Genomic DNA, 18,094 nt, shown 5'->3' on the forward strand with positions numbered 1-18,094 from the left:
CACAGACGTCCCTCCCCCGGTGGAGACAGGTATTTGTTTTGTGTTCCTAGGCTTGATACATAACGTATTGTCTTAGACATTTTTTGAAATGACCTTTTCTCAAAAAAAAAAGAAGAAAGGCCACTGAGTAACAACCACATTAACTTGTAAATAGTTTTAGAATTAATATGTAAGATAAGGCATTTCTCCATGACAATTGTATCCCACCTAGTATCTCATCTACCCTCACCTCTAATATAGGCGATAACATGATACTTAGCTTAAAAGGGTTCTATATTTAAATTAGGGAGAAAAAAATTGTGAATTGGCTCAACAGAATCCAAAACATCAAGTGGAACCTTATCCTCACGGTAACAAAAGAAAGAAAACCTTAGGCCTACCTCAGAAGGCATTCCACAATACATTCAATAGAAGTGGTTTCTGCTTGTTGTGGGAAAAACGAATGGTATTTTCAACCCCAAGTTCTGGTTAGCTGGACTAATTTTTTATTATGTGCAGCTTGGGGCATGTGAATGGAAAGATGGATGATATGAACTCTGTTTCTGTCAGCCACAAACATACTATAAAATACCAAGCACACCTGATGCTGCATTCAGTTCTGACAAGTGTATACAGATTTTACTACAACAAAACACATTTCATTTTATAATCAAAAATGTAAGATAAATAATATATTCCAGATATGACTGTTAATTACATACGATACATTGCAAATACTTCTCAAAATGTGCTATTTTAAAACCTACTGTACATCTACAATACATTGAGAAATGTGCAATATTTTCTGTTGATTTAAGTTAATTTATTAATTATATGAATGTGTAATCTGTTATGTGTGTGTGTGTGACTAAACGGGGTCAATTGCTCTGGGCATGCTTAGGCCTGTATTCCAAAAGTATGACAGAGGTTAAAACTGGTAACACTAAATGTGATCATTATGCAATATTGTCCTCAGCTACTTTGTTTCCTGTTAAACAGAGGGACAAGTTCAGCTGATATGCTGGTACATTGTCTGGAGTGCAGTAATAATGCGTAAACTGTGGACAGTCAACGCAGCCACAGGTCTAGTTACTGTAAATACACATTTTAATAGGATTACATTTTAGTTAGCTCTAGTCTTGAGCACAGAGCAATAAAACAAGTGTGTGTGTGTGTGAGAGAGCATGAGAATGAGGGAGGCATTTGATCTAGAGGGGTACAATATTATTTTCTTGAGATAACCTTCTGTTGTTACACCAGCAATCTTCACTCTACAAGTATGATCCCCGTTCATTGGGACTTTGGCTTTGCTTTATTCAATACAATCATCAAAAACATTAACAAGGAACTGTCTCGAACAGAACAACATTTTAGTAATATCAAAATAGATTCAGGTGAAATAAACTGTTCAAAACATATATTCAACTCAAGAGTACTGTAGATTGTCACAGTTTGGGTAATTTGCCTTCAACATATGTACTTGCATAGGTCATTTCAATGTGCATACATACATTTGATTTGTTTGAGGATTCCAGTGCATTCACATTAAGGCAAATCACAGTTTGCTCTCCAGTGAGGGTGGAGTCACCTCAACCACCACCTTTCCAACGTTTTTCCCAGCGTACATGTAGTCCACAGCCCTAAAGACGGACTCCAGCCCCACAAAACGGCCCTCGGGGGCCATGTCCCCACAGTCCACTTCACACACCAGCTTCCCTTTATCAAACATCTGCATCATGCTTCCCATCGCCTCCTTGTAGTCAGCCAGGAAGTGAGGTAGGAAGAACCCCCTCACGCTGGCTGACTTCTGGAGCAGCTTCACAGGCAGAGTCCCTCCTTTAACAGTTGGGACCCCTGATGCCGTTTGGTACCCTGAGATGAACCCGATCACGATCAGCCTGCCCTTATTGGCTAGATTGTTGACCGCCATGTCAAAGATTCTGCCGCCTATGGACTCGTAGACTACGTCCAGGCCTTGTGGGTACTCTTTGCGCAGCGTGGCGCTCAAGTCCTCGGACGTGTAGTTGATGGGCCTGTCGCAGCCAATGGTCTTTAAGAAGCCAGCCTTCTCGTTGGAGGAGCAGGTGCCCACAACATGGCAGCCGGCCTGTTTGGCAAACTGCACGGCGAACTGTCCCGTGCCACCGGCAGCGGCCGTCACCAGCACCGTCTCGCCCTTCACCAGGTCGCCAAGCCGCTTCATGGCGATATAAGCCGTGGCACCGCTTAACAGCAGGGTGAGGAACTCTGGCTTCACCGCGGGTACAGGTACGGTCTTGATCATGGGTATCACTGTGTACTCTGCAAAGGCCCCATCAGCAAAGTAGGCCACGGTGTCGCCAACGGTGTAGCGGGCGCTGGCACTCAGGCCGAGTCCGACCACCTCGCCAATGCCCTCGAACCCGGCGTCAAACGGTGGCTTGACCGTAGGGTCGTAGCGGCCTGCTGAGTAGTTGATGTCCGAGGCATTGATTCCAACAAATCTGCATGGAACAGAGAAGAAAATAAGTGAATGACAGTTCAGAATGATTAACAATTGTTACATAGCATTATAATCCATTTTCAGGTATAGGATACTTTAGTGATTCTGATAATAACATGATAATAGTTTGTTATAATGACATAAAGAGGTGCACTTCAGAATGCCTACAGTAATGTCTGCCAAGGTCAAGATGTCACGTCTATTCCCTAGAAAACGCCTGCGACATCGTTCAGGAAGGAAACATTGGTTTGTTTTGGCACTGATTCCATTTTGTCTTGAAAAAACACCCACCCAAAACACATTGCGTGATGTCACGAGTCATTGTCTTGAGAGACACACAAGAACAAACTGCACTTTTAAATCTGGTATGTTTCTTTACCTCGACATGAAAAAATAAAACTGTTTTCATCTCAGCTGATGACATGGAGAGAGAAAAAAAATCCTTGTGTGAAAGAAATGTATAAATAAATCATTTTCTATCCTCCAGTAGAACCCTTGTTGCGACTCATCATTGTGCATGTCACATATGCATTTTTAGCACTTAAATGTACCAGCCCGGTTTAGTTACAAATAAATGGCTCCAATTAAATATAGGAACACATCTAGGTTTGACTATACTTTCCAAATCATTTTTTATTTGCAGCCCTTCTGAATTTTTGAATACCAGTAAATATTTGAACCTGCATCTCTCATAATGGACCAACAGTACGGAACCACCGTGCATTAAGGAAGAGCAAGTTCAAAAGTTCAAACTAAAGTGAACTGGGATCTCTAGTCAGGGTCGGGCCTGGTATTCTTAAAGATGCTCCATTTTTAAAAAAAAACGTGAAACTTTGAATGCGCAATCATCTCGGTCACTGAAACATGACATTAATGCATATCTCAATTTAAACTCAACATTTGTCAAATTGCAGAAAAGAAAAAACAGCATTTTCCTGATACACATTGCATTGTGAACCAAAGCATTGCAGAGGCCAACAAGTGGTTCCAGCCGTGTCTTGTCCGTAGACATGCCACACAACTACAGTAACGTTCTAAAACCTTTATCTACATCAATACATTATCTGATATTACGTTTAGCTATCACTAATGGTTCCACTTTTGTGCAATTACCTTAGCAGTGGAGCTGACCCACTCAATTTTCTAAACAAAGCTTGTTTCACCTGTGGTTTGCAGCTGTGTGCGTTTTAAATGATAGCCAACACTATCTAATTCAAGTCCAGCCTAATTCATGGGTAAATCACAGTTCAAAGGTCAAGGGTCATCAATAGCCTATGGAAATGATAATGGGCAATAGGCTATTTGTGCAATTAAATGACCTTGGACTAGAGTAGGCTTTGTTGTGCAACTGTCTTCTCACCTCAGATAATTTAACCAAGCAGACGTTATACAAGGCCTACATGCGACATCACAGGCATTTCTGCTAATTCCGACCTCTGCATTGAGACCATAGAACTGGCCTTTCTGATGTAGTGATTAACAAATAAATAATAACCCATATCAAGAAATATGCCTTGATAACTAGGCCCTTAAACTTGTTTTTTTTGTCAGTTGAAGGTGCCTGTGAAGCCTCGTTGTTTGCTAATAGCTATATGTTGTAATTTTCCAGGCCAACTCATATGATGGGGATTCATTACAGACAACACACAAAGAATTGCTAAAAAAGTACAAGGGCATAGGCCCACATTAAATTATAGAACAATACGTGATGCCATACATTTTCAATCTATTTCAATCTACAATACAAGGTTTCGGGCGGGGGAGAATAACCTACCGTTCTTTCTTTTTCCCAAGATGAGAGAGGCTACTTCTCCATGGAAAAATGTATTTAGAATTCAATGTTCCACATTTTCAAGTTATAAATGCGAGATTTTTTTTTTATTCCCTAAATTACGCATACACAATTAAGCACACAAAACAAACCTGTGAAAAAGGTTTAGGCTACATATGACAATTTCTGTAAATGTTCAAAGCTATTTGATCTTTAGATAATGCTACTATGTCCTTGGTCTGTAAACCATCATGCAAGACCCTGCCTTCATTTCACTGATCAACTACGCTCTGATAGGCTACACCAGCATTGACCCGCATTTTAATATCTCTGTGATTTAAATTGTAGTAAATAATCGGTTAGATTAAGTAGCCTACATTCCTGCTCTGTTACAGTACCCTGTTCATGTAATCAACATTTGTAAATATCTTGCTTTGAACCGCACAGACATATATTGAGTCTTATGCATTGGTTTTATGCAGCGGAAAATGATGATCCTGCCGCAGCCCCACATGCCATGCAAAGCTGTTTCTCCATCTCCTCATCTATTCGTGAGTCTTTACACCCCCCCACCACCACCACCACCCCATGACTTTCTGTTTGCAGGTTCGTGACGTAAGGAGACAGGACAGAGCGAGATGCCGAGATGGATTGATAGACAAATGTAGGGGCGGAACTTGGAAATATTCCTCACGTATTTTGCTCGCTCCTGAAATGGTCGCAAGTAGGCTACTAATATCGATGGGGATGGATAGGCGATTCTAACTGAGGTAAGAGACCCTTTCATAACTTGAAAACAATACCAAATAGTTTATCAAAGATATTGGCTCCAAAATGTGCCCAATATTGGAATAGTCTATACATAGGCTACACACCCGCTGAAAATGGGAACCTATCCAATTTCTAACAAAAACTTACCGATTTCTGACAAGCAAGTACCCGTCGCCAGGTGTCGGGACTGGAACAGTTTGCAAGGCAACGGCGTCTCTGAAATTCTGGCTAAGCTTCGTTACGACCAGCTTTTTCATGGAGCTCGGTATCGAGGAACCTTTAAAATCCATGAAGTGCGTGGAGTATGACAAATCTATAATGAAGCGGCGCGATATAAAATTAACTCTAGAAAGTGCATCGGTTCCTCTGCACACCCCGCCGAATACTGAAAACACCCTCTTACCGTTTCTCAATAAGAACGAGGTGGACATTGCACCAGGGAGGGACTATGTGACAAAGTTCACGGGCACTGGCTGTGCGTTGATATCAATATGTTTATCGTTAGCCTATGCTAGGCTTTCTTCACGTAGCAGGGTAGGCCACGCCGATGCAATGCGATTAAAACAATATTACCAGCGCGGTTTTTGTCGCATAAGATCGACACGCAATAACGTGCTTTTAGAATGTTTGCTTTGATGATAACTAGGCAATAGCACGGCGCAACCTTGGAGCAGCAGCCAAACACCTACTGAAGCGGCGTGTCTTCTTTAGAGTCCCTCCCCTTCCGGGACATGACACACTTCCTCGTAGGGTGAAACATATCAATCGTAGTCTCAAACATATCCTCAACGATTGTACACAAAAAGCCAAAGAGTTGCCAACACAGCCAGTGCCGACCACCACCGTTCAGGTATTAACAAGCACCGTTAATAGGCTATTATCTGCAGAAATATATTTTCTCCTCAAGCATGCGTAAATATTGGCGCTCTCACACTGGGAAACTTCAGCCCGAATGTTCCGAAAAATATTGCAAGTTCAAAACATTGCCATGTTGGGTTTGACATAGGATAGCATATGTCAGGCAAAATAAAGTTAGTGTAAGTTTATGTCATATGATGACGATGATGACTAATGATTAGCCTAGTTGAAGTAATATAGCCTAACCTAGGAATAGCTTTGTAATAATTGACTAATTGCCATAATAACATTATGCAGGAAGTTTATGGAGCAATATTTCAAAGCAACAATTTGAAATTTAGCCTACTGATGCAAGCTGTCCTTTGTCAGTCATTTCAATTTTAAGCGGAGGAAAAACAAGACAATTAAAAAGATTGACAGGTGGGTTCTACTGTCAGGGTGACGCTTGTAGCGCGAGGGGAGGAGTGAAGATGAAGCAGGAAAAGCCACTCGATGCGTCTGTCTATCAGTTGAGACTGTCTGAAACGCTTCTAGATTCCCTGCGTTTCATTTTTTTTTCTCCGGAGGAGCAGACGAGACCTCAGTTCACTCCCTGGAGTTTACAGAAGGAAAATTCTCTCCGGCGAGGGTGGATGCCTGCATCTTATTTGTTTCTCTTTAGTCGCAGGCTCCCCACCACATCAACCACCTGCATATTCCTTGGTCAGCGGCTGATAATAATCATTTTAACGACTAGAAATGTAAGTAGAATCCCAACCACCCCGACTCAAGCTAGAGAGGGGAGAAAAGTATCCGCTGACGGCGAGGCTTGATCCGAATAGGTGGCGTGGTGACGGACTGACATTAACCATCTAACGCCTGTCTATTTTCTCTCAATTCTGTTTTGTTTCAGATCTGAGCTTGAAGAAGCGCAGCCTTCCACGGAAATACATTGTGTTCGCTCACACTGGACTTATTTGTTTACCATCAGAGTTTATTTATTTTGGAGTGAAGACGATACAAAGTAGCCCCAACACCGCCATATAGCCCCATATGGCAGTAGGGGAGTGACTGAAACTTGGCTTCGATGTCTGCCTCTTTTTTCTGACACACAGAGATGAGGGAAGATGATATTTGATAGACATGTTATGAGCTGGCGAAATTCGTGCGTCGGTTTGATATCACAGAAACCCATTTTTCGTTTGTCCTTTATCTTCTGTAATTTCTTTCTATTCGTAGGCCTAAAGGACATATTTAGTTACATTGTGGCCGTTTCAGGTTGTCTGGCATAAGCCCACGATTACAAAAGAAACAAACCATTCTAATAGAAAAACTGTTCACAGTTATTTCCGAAAAAAAAGCTACGGGATGGTTTTTCTCCACTGACAGACTTATTGTTTTGATTCCTGCATGAAAAGTACGGTGGAACTTGACGGTCACTATGCCGAGGAGAAAGCAGCAAGAGCCCAGGCGATCAGCAGGTAAGCACGAGCGCACACATACATTCATTTTCACCGTCTCGTACTAAATGGAGATACAATGTTGGACTTTTTACATTTTAATTCACTAAATGTTTTATTTGTCCATTTTCCATTTCTCGTGTTATGCATACGTAATAGCCTAAAAATACGTTTTACTTTCAGCACATCTTCATTTGTTAGACCATTAGTATTTTCTATTTTGCCGTATGATTTCAGTAAACCAGGTGCATTTGTAATGACACGATAGGCCTAATGTGTTAACTTGCCAGAAAAGTCGACTACTTAGGTAGCTAGATAAACGAAACGTTAGAGTTTCTATTGGTTGCAGTGCAGTGTTCGTTGCAGTGTTAAAGAGCGAGTAATAATGAACAATTGACCCCCGAAAGAGAGGGAGAAAAACTGTCCAGAGCCGGTTTTGTTTCTTTTCGGTTTTATTTGAGGATTGCCGTCATTGATTTGATGCGTGATTGATCACCTGTCATGTGGCAGCCTTTGATCTATTCATCCCTGATAAACATCAATACATCTCTCCGTGGAGACACGCATGCTCCTTACCGGATTTAGCCACTCAAAGGACAACCCCCCCCATGTTGTCAAAAACTAAAAAAAGGACTTAAAAAGTTTTTAAAAGGAGGGGAATCCTTATCTCTTTTATATTTTCTCGAGAAAATACTAGAGGGGAGAAAGAGGAAGAATGAGAATGAAAGAGGGAGGAGGTAGAAGTGTTTTGAGGATCACAGAAAGGGCTAAATCCTAATTAATTCGGGCACCTGAGCCAGCCTACCACCAGTAGCACCCCAGGTCTGGGTTAAAGACAAGGAGGTTTGCATTTCTTATCCAAATGCACACCCTCTCCTCTCATCCTACAGAACACTTTACCAACGCAGCCCGTGTCTACATCCACAGGACTGTAGTATTTACTATCTGACAACCACTGATAAACCAGATGTCGAGGTGGAGGTCTAGTGGTTTGGATTTTGACTCTCTTCTCTTTTTCATGCCGCTTTAAAAACAAATGTAAATGAGTGACAGGGATTTCCACCTCTGTGCTAATGAGGCGCAGCCTTTGAAGTTAGGCATTAACAAGTGGAGTGAACAAAAGACAGTCTTGGAATTTTAAAGAGATTCTGAAATTTGAGGTGTAAAGCGGACCGAACAGGAGGGCCGGGCAGCGAAGACTTTGAACTCGGCAGGTTTATCATTTTAAATAGGCGCCAAGTGATGGGGAGTCAGTGTGGATTGACTGTGAAAAGTATTCAACTAGTACTTCTCTCTACAGCTCATACGCTTCTGATGCACAGTGATGAATAGCCGTCTTATGCTTTATACTTACTGTTTGAGTCGCATCTGATTCATCTCTTGTCTTGTATCACATTTATAAAAAAATAAGCTGGGTAGCAGGCTATAGGATTGCATATAGGATGGTTCCGAGCAGATCTTACATGAAAATATGCCATCACCTTGACCCCTGCACATGACCCTATTGATCCGCTTGACTGTCATTGACCGGCTTATACATCATGGCCTTTTAATGGTCAATCACAACTTGGCAGACAGGAGTGTTTCCTATCTGTCATGATCATGACAGTTTGTTGGAAGTAACAGCACACTCCAACCCTCCCCCGTTAACACAAATACAGACACACACACTCAACTAAAGCACGATGGTCCAGTGTTTCAATGCTAGCTAGTAACTACTGAACCATGCCTGGTCCTCTGTAGCCTATAAGGAAATAGAGAGGGAGAGTCGAGGGGGAAATCGCCATGGTAATACCATGGTAATAGAGGTTTAGAGAATGAGTACTCGAGCGACCATCGGGGAAAAGAGGTTGTTGTGAGTTATGTTTTCACTGAGAGGGTAAACCAGGTTCAACCAAAACAAATGTGGAACCCCAGGGGTACAGGGTTGGAGCTTTAGAGGAGGGCTGAATGGAGCACCACAAGGAGACATGTCTGGACAAATTTTATACGCACAATATATAGTATTGGGCACCCTTATTTTTCACTAGTGGGGGGGGGGGGGGGGTAGAATAGAGCGACATTTAATATAGGGCCTTTTGCTTTCTGTGCGTGTTGGTTTGTGTATGTGTGTCTGTTTGTGTGTGTGTGTGTGTGTGTGTGTGCGAACGTTTTAACGGTTCTAATGGGGCCATAGCATTACAAAAGGCCTTTCCCATCTATACAGTATACGTAGTGTCATGGGAAAACCATGATATCTATCTACTCCTCTTATTTCACATATCCTGTCATTTACGGTTAAGACGAGCTACAGTTGATCTCCTACAGTGTATTTAAGGCAGTTGGTAAGAGTGTGTGTGTGTATGCGTGTTACACGTCACTGTGTGTTGCTTCATTTCAGGCCTCATTTTGTCCTTGAATATCCGTTTCAGTCGAGGGTGATGAGGACAGGAGTGAAGAGGGACGTTGTCTTTCATTAAATTGGGGGCTGTGTGTCTCAGCCAGTCAGAGCTAGTAGTCTGGGGAGAAAAACATCTCTTTCCCAGGGATCGAGGCTTCTTCATTATCAGAGAAGAAAGGTAAGGTTGCTTCTCTGGGCTTCATTAGAGAAAGCCCCTAATTATCTGTAAACCTGATGGATTTGTGACAGGCCCTGACGATTAATGCTGACAAATTCAGTAAGGTGTCAAGTCCGCAGCTGCCTTGATGTAATCAAGTTGGTATTATACAGTCCCCATAGCCCCTAGTGCAGTATCAACTCAATTTGCTGGTGCAGGTGACAAATGGATTTTGCTACCTGACTAATCATGTCGGAGGAGACAATGCCACTTAATGACCTCCCTAATCCTCTGCCTTTAACGATGTAATAAAGGCCAGACGCACCGAACCAAAATCGGCTGCGTCGTCACATGTAGGCTACACTCCTGCATCAAATAGCGGTGCAATGTTTATGTTTCCCTTTATATATTATAAGAACCGTAATTGTCTTTCTTAATATCCCATACGATCGTTACTGTGCGTAAGAAAAAAATTATACACCTCAAACTAGTTTTGAGGGTTTGTAAATGTTTTTAATGCGGAAGCTGTAGCTACATTTTCCAGAATGTATTTTTGGGGGGCCTATTTTTTTAACAAAATTTGGTCAGTGTAAAATGAAATAATAATAATCAGATAATATGTTAATATGTTTATGCAACATAATTCTAGCATACAAAGTATAGCTTTTATTTGCTAGGCATTTTGATTTGATGGTACATTTTGTAAACGTTTTGAAGCAGCACATTGAGGGAGACACACACACACCTTTTCACTTCTTCATGTCTAAACCACGTATAGCCCTAGTCTTAATGTGTGGAAAATGTATCTCTCCCTCTCTTGTGTTTAGGGGGCATTCTAGAAACCTGGTATAAAAAATCTCCCAGTGTATTTCTAGTGGGTTAAGAAGCCCAGTGCTCTGGGATTAATGGTTTAGCATGCCCGGGGTAGCTAAGATTACACAGCGACCTTTGTGCTCTAACTAGACGATGCTGTTACATGATATTCTGCCCTCGAAATAATCAGCATGCCGAGATTTATGTGGCCCACTCTTAAATCAACGGCCCGAGGAGGACAATCTTACACAAGGTGTATTTTTTCCATTTTATTTCCCTGTAGTTGTCTGCCTAAAATATCTTGGGGGGTAATCTGAAAAATGATATTAGCACCGGGAAAAATGATAATCTGGAAGGCGGGAGAACATAAAGATTTGTTTTTGGAGGTGTGTGCAAATATAGTGGACAATTTAGTCAAGGTCAAGGAAATGTTAAGCGATAAATGCTTCACGTGCTTTCTCTGAAGTCGACTGAGACATCAGCGCTGGTCGTCGTTAGAATTGTGTGTTTTCGTGTACATCTAACAATTCTAAGGAAATGTGAATGTGACATTTGTGAGTGCAAAGATGTGCCTCTGAATAGGAACATGTGTGTGTGTGTGTGTGTGTTTTGGTGGAATAAGTGCTGATAACAAGAGTAGTCGTTGTAGCACTCTAGTGTCCCCCTTCTGTTGGGCCCTGCGTTTAGAGTATGTGAGAGGGCAGTACATTGACACTCTGTTTACCATATTAGTAACACAAGGACTCCAAGCTAACTAGGACACACAAGCGTCACACACGTATCACTAATGTACAGTGATATACAGTAGTTTTTTTTTCTGTGCTGTGTGTGTGTGTGTGTGTGTAACAGTTCCCTGAGTGTGTTTGGCGGTCAGGCTCTCTTCTCTCTGCTTCACTAGAGGTTACTTTAATTGGAGCGCCTGTGTCGTTAGCAGGTGGCATCGATTTATTTCGTCGATATCCAGTTTTGCTCTTCTGCCACCCTCTGAGACTAATAGTTAAATTTGCATCTGGGAATTGAGCCAGTCAGTCGCCCAACCTCTACTGCCTTGGCTGGAGTTTGTGTGTGTGTGTGTGTTTAGTTGTGACACATCTATTCCAGATATAAGGCATGAGAGTAGTAGACATGGGGAATATTTTTTTGTAAGTGTTTAAGCCGTACAACCATGCATATTTTTTTGTATGCATTCAGTACTGTATGTGTGAAGCTAAGGACACATTTCATATAAGGTTTAAGCTCATGTTGTCTTTCTCTATCTTTCTCATTCTTTCACTAAGCTGCCCTCAGGGCACGAAGCTACCATCAGAAGAGTGTCGCCCTCTCTGCACTGTAGACACACACACACACACACACACACACACACACACACACACACACTGTGGCACGGTGGGAGGTCATAATGGGGGTGGCTTAGTATGATGGGAAATCATATCATTAAAGCAGCCAGATGTGCTTTGTTGCCCGGGAGAAAAATGTCTCTCGGAGTGGGGCAGAAAAGAAAAGAAAACAACGACAAACATATAGAAGGCAACCCTGCGGGGTTGGATTCACTAGCCCAGTCCTCTCTGTTTGCTTTGTCACCGTTATTATAGTCTTAACTTTTTTTTTGAAAGTGTTTAAAAATATATATATATATTTTTTTTTTTTACGTGAAAGTATTTTAGTAATGTTATTTGTATGGATTTTTAATTCGATTGAGAACAAGAGTACATGCAATACAATAACTGTGATATACATTTAAATAAATGCGTGTTTGTTTGATGTTAAAGTCCCGTTTTGTTACATATGTTATTCCGTAGATAGCGTTTAATGCTGAGTAGCCTTATTGTTTTCCGTATAGTTTTTACAGCGGTTCTGGGTGGTTTAACAGCAAATTATTGTAAAAAATTGTTGCCGCTTTATTTGGTTCGTAATTTGAGTCCAGTAACAGGGAAATGTTTTTTTTTATCTCAAAAATGTTGTTAAGTAAAGTATTCTATTTCCAGTGAGTTAGTTTGTTCTCTTGATCAGTGGTAATGTTCCTCCTCGAGAGGCTTGGCAGTGCTATGGGAAGTCTGTACCAGCCAAATTTAACATGTTTCTGCCATCAATAAAAGATGAGCAATTACAGAATATTTTGTCTAGTAAGTATTTGAATTCCTCGGCACAGAAAAACATGTAGCTTACCCACTCATTACATCAGTTAGCAGGGGACGAGCACGGAGAACGAGAGGCAAGCGCTTTGATGCCAACAAACAAACAGACAAACGAGGTGGGCCTACTACAGAGGAGCCGAGCCCTACCCAGGGACACCCTCACACTCATCCTCCTCCTTTGCCTCTCTCTTTCTGTTTTTCTCACGTTCCTTCTTATCTCTCTCCCCCTATCTTTGTTGCCCCTTCCCTCTTTCTAACATGCATCCCTCACACTCCCTCCTCTCTTACTAGTGCAAAGACCTCTCATTGTATCTCCTACTCTTTTTCCCAACATTGCAGAGATTAGGTAAAGCTCTCCGTAACCAGCGCTTAAGATAGCCATTTTTTTTTTTTTTTACTTTTTCAAACAAAGCAGTATGTAGATTGGCGGCAAAATGCAGGCGAGCGAAAGGAAAGGGGGTGAGCAGGAGAGGAAAGCAGGAGAGGGGGTAGCTACTAGCTAGGCAGGCAGCAACAGGGCTGGGAGGGGGGCAGTTCCACAGGACGGGCATTAAAGCTGACAGAGGAACGGGACGATGGACAGATTCTCCTGCAGCAGCTGTGACTGCCGCCATTATCCTGACAGGTGTCAATTAAGAATTACTGCCGGGTGGAGTGGGCCAGGGCGACCCCTCCTTTCTCCCCCAGCTGTCGGCGTGTGAAAGAAATAACACTTTACTCGTGTCACTTTGGTTAGCCCCCCGAGCCGTCGGCCCCCGAAAAACAAGGGGCGCCGGCGAGCGTGCCAATCGATAAAGTGCTGTATTAGTAATTATTGCGCCCTTCGGTCCGTGGAGGGCTGTGGCGTCCGATGGGTGTTGTTAGCCAGAGATAGCCAGGACTCTATCCTGTGTGGAGTACCTGCGGGACCAAAGTCAGACTGGCAAACCTTCCCCCTGACAGAGAGACCAAACCTCCTCACCATCTATTTCACTGACCCACTCTACCCCTCTCTCTATTTCAGGACAGGCTAATCTCACAGTCGCACACATTGTAAAGTGGCTAGCGCTGTTCAGCGAGTGAGAAAATGAACACTTGTCATTGGCAGTCCTGAAGGCTTATTTCCTCCCTAAGTGTTGCTTTAACTCGCGTCTAACACACACACCACTGCTCGTCCCAATCCATTTCACTGTGGTTGGCACGTGTGTGTATTTAGAAAGTCAAAGAAAGTCAAAGAAACAGGTTTTCCCCCAACTGTTGGCAGGGGTTTAGTTGAGTGTGCGTGTAGTTGGATGTTTGAAAGACAGGGAGAGAGGAAGTCATTCTGAGGCCCATGCTGCTTCCACCTCATCATTGCTGAGGAACGGCGTCCTCCCGAGCAGGGAACTACTGGGAAAGAGGGTGCTGCTGGGAGTTGTAGGAAATGATGTCATTGGCAGGGGGTGCAGAGAAGTCTGTTGGTTTGTCATTGGGATAGTGTAGCTGGAGGTGTGTGTGTGTGTGTGTGTGTGTGTGTGTGTGTGTGTGTGTGTGTGTGTGTGTGTGTGTGTGTGTGTGTGTGTGTGTGTGAGAGAGGAGAACATAGATAAAAAGTGGTAGCTGAGCAGTATGACTGTAGGTGTGTGAATATCATTTTGTATTGCACCACGTCTTCCACATTCCGAATGATTGTTTTTCCAAAGATAATATTTTTGATCACAACACAGTCTCACACACGGTTGTTGAGAGAGTGAGTACGTATCGCATACATATTACATAGTATTACCAAACCAGTTAAACACCTACTATGGGATATAGAATATGAATATTCTGAAACCATTTTAGAAACAGCATTGTGGAATAGAGAATCGGTGACAGAAGAGAAGTAGCCTAGGAGAACTGAATTCTGGGAATATTTGGCTATGGAGATTTACGTGCTCACGTGGGAGTTATTTCTTTGGAAATTCCTCCCTAGAAATCATTTGCCACACAAAATTACTGGGAAAGCAAGATACTATCAGTGTTATTTTTCCATTCTGTTGTATTTGCATATCTCCTTGTTTTCAATAAGGCATCTCTCCAAGTGGAATGCTAGCTTTTTATAGCCTCTGTGATTCACCTTTTCCTACTCAGGCCTTCCTGCTCTCTCTCTCTCTGTCTGTCTGTCTGTCTGTCTGTCTGTCTGTCTGTCTGTCTGTCTGTCTGTCTGTCTGTTTCTCTGTCTGTCTGTCTGATTCTCTGTTTCTCTGTCTCTGTCTCTGTCTCTGTTTCTCTGTCTCTGTTTCTCTGTCTGTCTCTGTCTGTCTCTGTCTGTCTCTGTCTGTCTCTGTTTCTCTGTCTCTGTGTCTCTGTCTCTGTCTGTCTCTGTCTCTGTCTCTGTTTCTCTGTCTCTGTCTCACTCTCTCTCTCTCCCCTCTCCCTCAATTTCTCACACTGGCCCCAGACTGCTCCAAGCTATTATCAAACTTGCGTTTTATTCCATCATATTCCATATTCCATCCCCATGCAAATCGGATGTGCTCTCTCTTATCACTTTCTTCCCCCCAAACGTTTGTGTGTAATCAAAAGTAAACGGCAGAGCTAAAGCTAAAGGGAAGCAGAGCTTCGCGCCGAGATGGATGGAGGGATTAAATATTAACCGGATGCGGCTGACTTAAGGCAGTGTTTTACACAGTAGCTCCCGTCGCGGCGGTCCGTCATGCATTGATCCCCTCGCCCGGTTGCCTTTACATTTTTTTTCACCATCATCTTTTCCAACGGCCAGCCCTGGCGCGGTGGGTGGGGGGGTAAGGGGGGGACAAGGGGTGTACAACCCCCTGCTCTTAAAGTGGTAGGTGAGATGGATGATAGCAATTTGAAATGTTGTTTGTGTGTGTGATCATGGAGATTGTTTTATTATTACCACAGTATAACCACTGGGATGATTCATTGAGGCAAACACACAGCGTACCGAGGCTCAGGGAGCAGAGGTACCGGGAACCACAGAAATATAATTACTAGACGGGATGAAGCCCCTCAAACTAAGGCACTTTGACTCAAATCAGTCTATTTCGATGCCTTTCAGCATCGCTGGGCCAGTTATGTGAATTTAGGGTTCTGTTTAGCCTCCCGTGATCAACCATGGAGTCCGACACTGTCGACTGTGTCGTTTAGCGACCTGCCCCTGTACGGTCGCTTATATACGCACTCTGAACTGTGCAACTACCATACACTGGTCTTTCTGTTTCATTTTTACCCTATTTCCTTTCCCCACCACTTCCTCTTCTGTGATTAAACGTGAAAAATCCACCCCCCCCCCCCCCCATAAAAAAAAACTAAAAACAAAATGTTAACAATGGCCTCAGTGTGTTTGTAAGCGCAATGACGTTCTACTAGCTAAAGGCAATGGCGTTTGTTGGGTCGGTCAGTGGTGATGCCTCATGAAAAACAGCCAATATGCAGCGGGTCACACAGGCATGCTATGCTGTTAGCAGGGCTGCTACGGGTGTGTGGGGTCAGTCTCACTAGCGGGTTGCTCAGGAATCGTGTCGGTGTGTTTTATGTGTGTTTAGGCAGTTTGTTTCTCTCTCTCCCTCTATGTGTGTGTGTGTGTCTCTCTCGCTCTCTGTGTGAGTGCACGCGCCTGTGTGTGTGAAGGCCCTCTGGCATTTATAAATGCAGTGTCGGTCCTATGGTGGAGCATTGCAGCCCTGTAGTCACTGAAGGAGGAGGTCAAACATGGCAAGGGGCTCATCACTCAGCCCTAATGATGCCTTGTTTTCCCGCCCCTCTCCCTGCTAGCACCCAGCCAGAGTGCACATCTGACGGGGTCATCCGTGGGTCACGACCCCCAGGTGGCTGCCCGGGCCCTCTCACCAGACGACTCTTGTTTTTGTTTGCTCTCTCTAGCTCTGTTCTCTCTCTCCCTCTCTCTCCTCTCTCTCTCTCTCTCTCTCTCCCTCTCCTCTCTCTCTCCTCTCCTTTCTCTATTTTTCTCTCCTTTCTCTCTCTCTCTCCTCTCTCTCCTTTCTCTCTTTCTCTCTCTCCTATCTTTCTCTCTCCTCTCTCTCTGTCTCTGTGCTTTAACTATCTCTTGTCTCTCTTCTCTCTCTCTCCCTCCCCCCTCAGTCAAAGTAGCTGGTCCCCATAGCAACACATTGTGAACTCTTTTAATGTTGTAGTGGCTCAGTGGACCAATAATGTGTGGAATCCGTGTTGATGAATACCCTGTGTTGGTGCCTGTAATCTGGTCCTCTCCTATTCCTCATTCCTGACATTTCGGACGGAACCCGAACTGATCTCGTATCAGTCGCTTCTCACTCTCCCTCGTCGTTCAGGAACGATATCAAGTGATTCCCTCTGCAGTATCTGGCTGTCTTTTTTTTTCTTCAGTCGACCACATGGTTGGATGATGTGTACTGAACTACTGATCCGTATTCCCACCCACTTTGTTGAAGGCCTCTGATTTTCGGGACTGGCTTTTGGTCGCATGTCGATTGAGAGGTGACACTCAGAGATTTCCTATGTCACAGCTGATTCACACTATGGGGTGTGTTGGCTGTCAAATCTCCAGAGAACTGATAACAGGTCAGCCGTTAGAGAGAGAGGGAGGGAGGGAGAGAGAGAGTTTGCCTCACATGCTGCTGTGTGGGCGGCGTGCGCAGTCGAAGGGTCAGTGGGGAGCTGTGATAGGCTAATCTGACAGGAAGGGAGGGTCGGCCGTGTCTCGCGAAGCTCTTTATTGGCTGTGCTCGCTTTCTCTCTCATTTGTTCCGCCAAACTATTTTGGAGTCTGATAGTCAAACAGATATATACAGAGCTATTCGTTAGTTCGTGCAGTGTACGTTCATTCTGTGGGATCATGGTTTTTACTGCATTGTCCTTGTCATGGATGGATGACAGATGACCCAGTAGGGAGACAGTCATCCTGAATAACCGGAATGTGCTTGGGCCCCGCTATGTTCCGACTTTGTTTACTTCCTCACTGTGATAAGTCTTCGATTCACCTCAGACGCTGCAGTGTCCTTCCTCGAGTTACTAGATTAGTACGTCATTAGAAGCTGTGTCACTGTGTGAGTGAGAACCAAACCATGCCACAGCCTAGCTGTCTCTGAGCATGCCTGTGTCAGGGAAAGGGAGAAGGGAGAAGAGCGGGGGGGGGGGGGGGGGCGTACTGGGCAAAAGAAAACCTAAATCCTCATCAAAAAAGAACATGCACTCTGCCCAGGACAACAGAGAGGTAGAGAGAGAGAGAGAGAGAGAGAGAAAGAGAGGAAAAAAGTTGATTTCCTTTTTCAGCAGAGCTATACATCACAGGGCCTCCCAGCTGCAGTGTCACGGGCTGACAGAATGACATGTGTCATTTATCAAAG

At 43.6% G+C, this 18,094-nt stretch overlaps 2 protein-coding genes across 4 annotated transcripts in view; one reads left to right on the plus strand and one right to left on the minus strand.

Annotated features, from left to right (window-relative positions):
• Positions 1 to 462: 462 nt before the first annotated feature.
• On the minus strand, positions 463 to 5,701 carry LOC129837145 (prostaglandin reductase 3-like). The gene is made up of 2 exons (XM_055903061.1): positions 5,151 to 5,701; positions 463 to 2,462 (listed from the first exon to the last, which is right to left on the minus strand). Exons 1-2 carry the CDS (start codon positions 5,432 to 5,434, stop codon positions 1,535 to 1,537), a joined length of 1,212 nt encoding a protein of 403 aa, XP_055759036.1. The 5' UTR covers positions 5,435 to 5,701; the 3' UTR covers positions 463 to 1,534.
• Positions 4,823 to 18,094, plus strand: part of LOC129837143 (teashirt homolog 1-like) — a 38,946-nt gene continuing 25,674 nt past the window's right edge. Inside the window, exons 1-3 of one of the 3 annotated variants that reach the window (XM_055903060.1) lie at positions 4,823 to 5,002; positions 6,523 to 6,601; positions 6,754 to 7,321. In XM_055903060.1, the coding sequence (XP_055759035.1) occupies positions 7,282 to 7,321 (40 nt within the window). In that variant the 5' untranslated portion in view covers positions 4,823 to 5,002; positions 6,523 to 6,601; positions 6,754 to 7,281. Of the gene's footprint in view, positions 5,003 to 5,802; positions 6,602 to 6,753; positions 7,322 to 18,094 lie in introns of those variants that run through there. The other 2 variants (XM_055903059.1, XM_055903058.1) reach the window with 2 other exon arrangements.

The sequence above is a fragment of the Salvelinus fontinalis genome, chromosome 38, assembly GCF_029448725.1.
Source record: "Salvelinus fontinalis isolate EN_2023a chromosome 38, ASM2944872v1, whole genome shotgun sequence".
NCBI classification, from domain to species: Eukaryota; Metazoa; Chordata; class Actinopteri; order Salmoniformes; family Salmonidae; genus Salvelinus; species Salvelinus fontinalis.

Excerpts from the sequence above, each read along its gene's own strand:
- LOC129837145 (XM_055903061.1), bottom strand. The coding sequence starts at position 5,434 with ATGTCCACCTCGTTCTTATTGAGAAACGGTAAGAGGGTGTTTTCAGTA. Across the intron at positions 2,463-5,150 it reads TACTTGCTTGTCAGAAATCG|ATTTGTTGGAATCAATGCCT; the intron begins GTAAGTTTTTGT and ends TGTTCCATGCAG.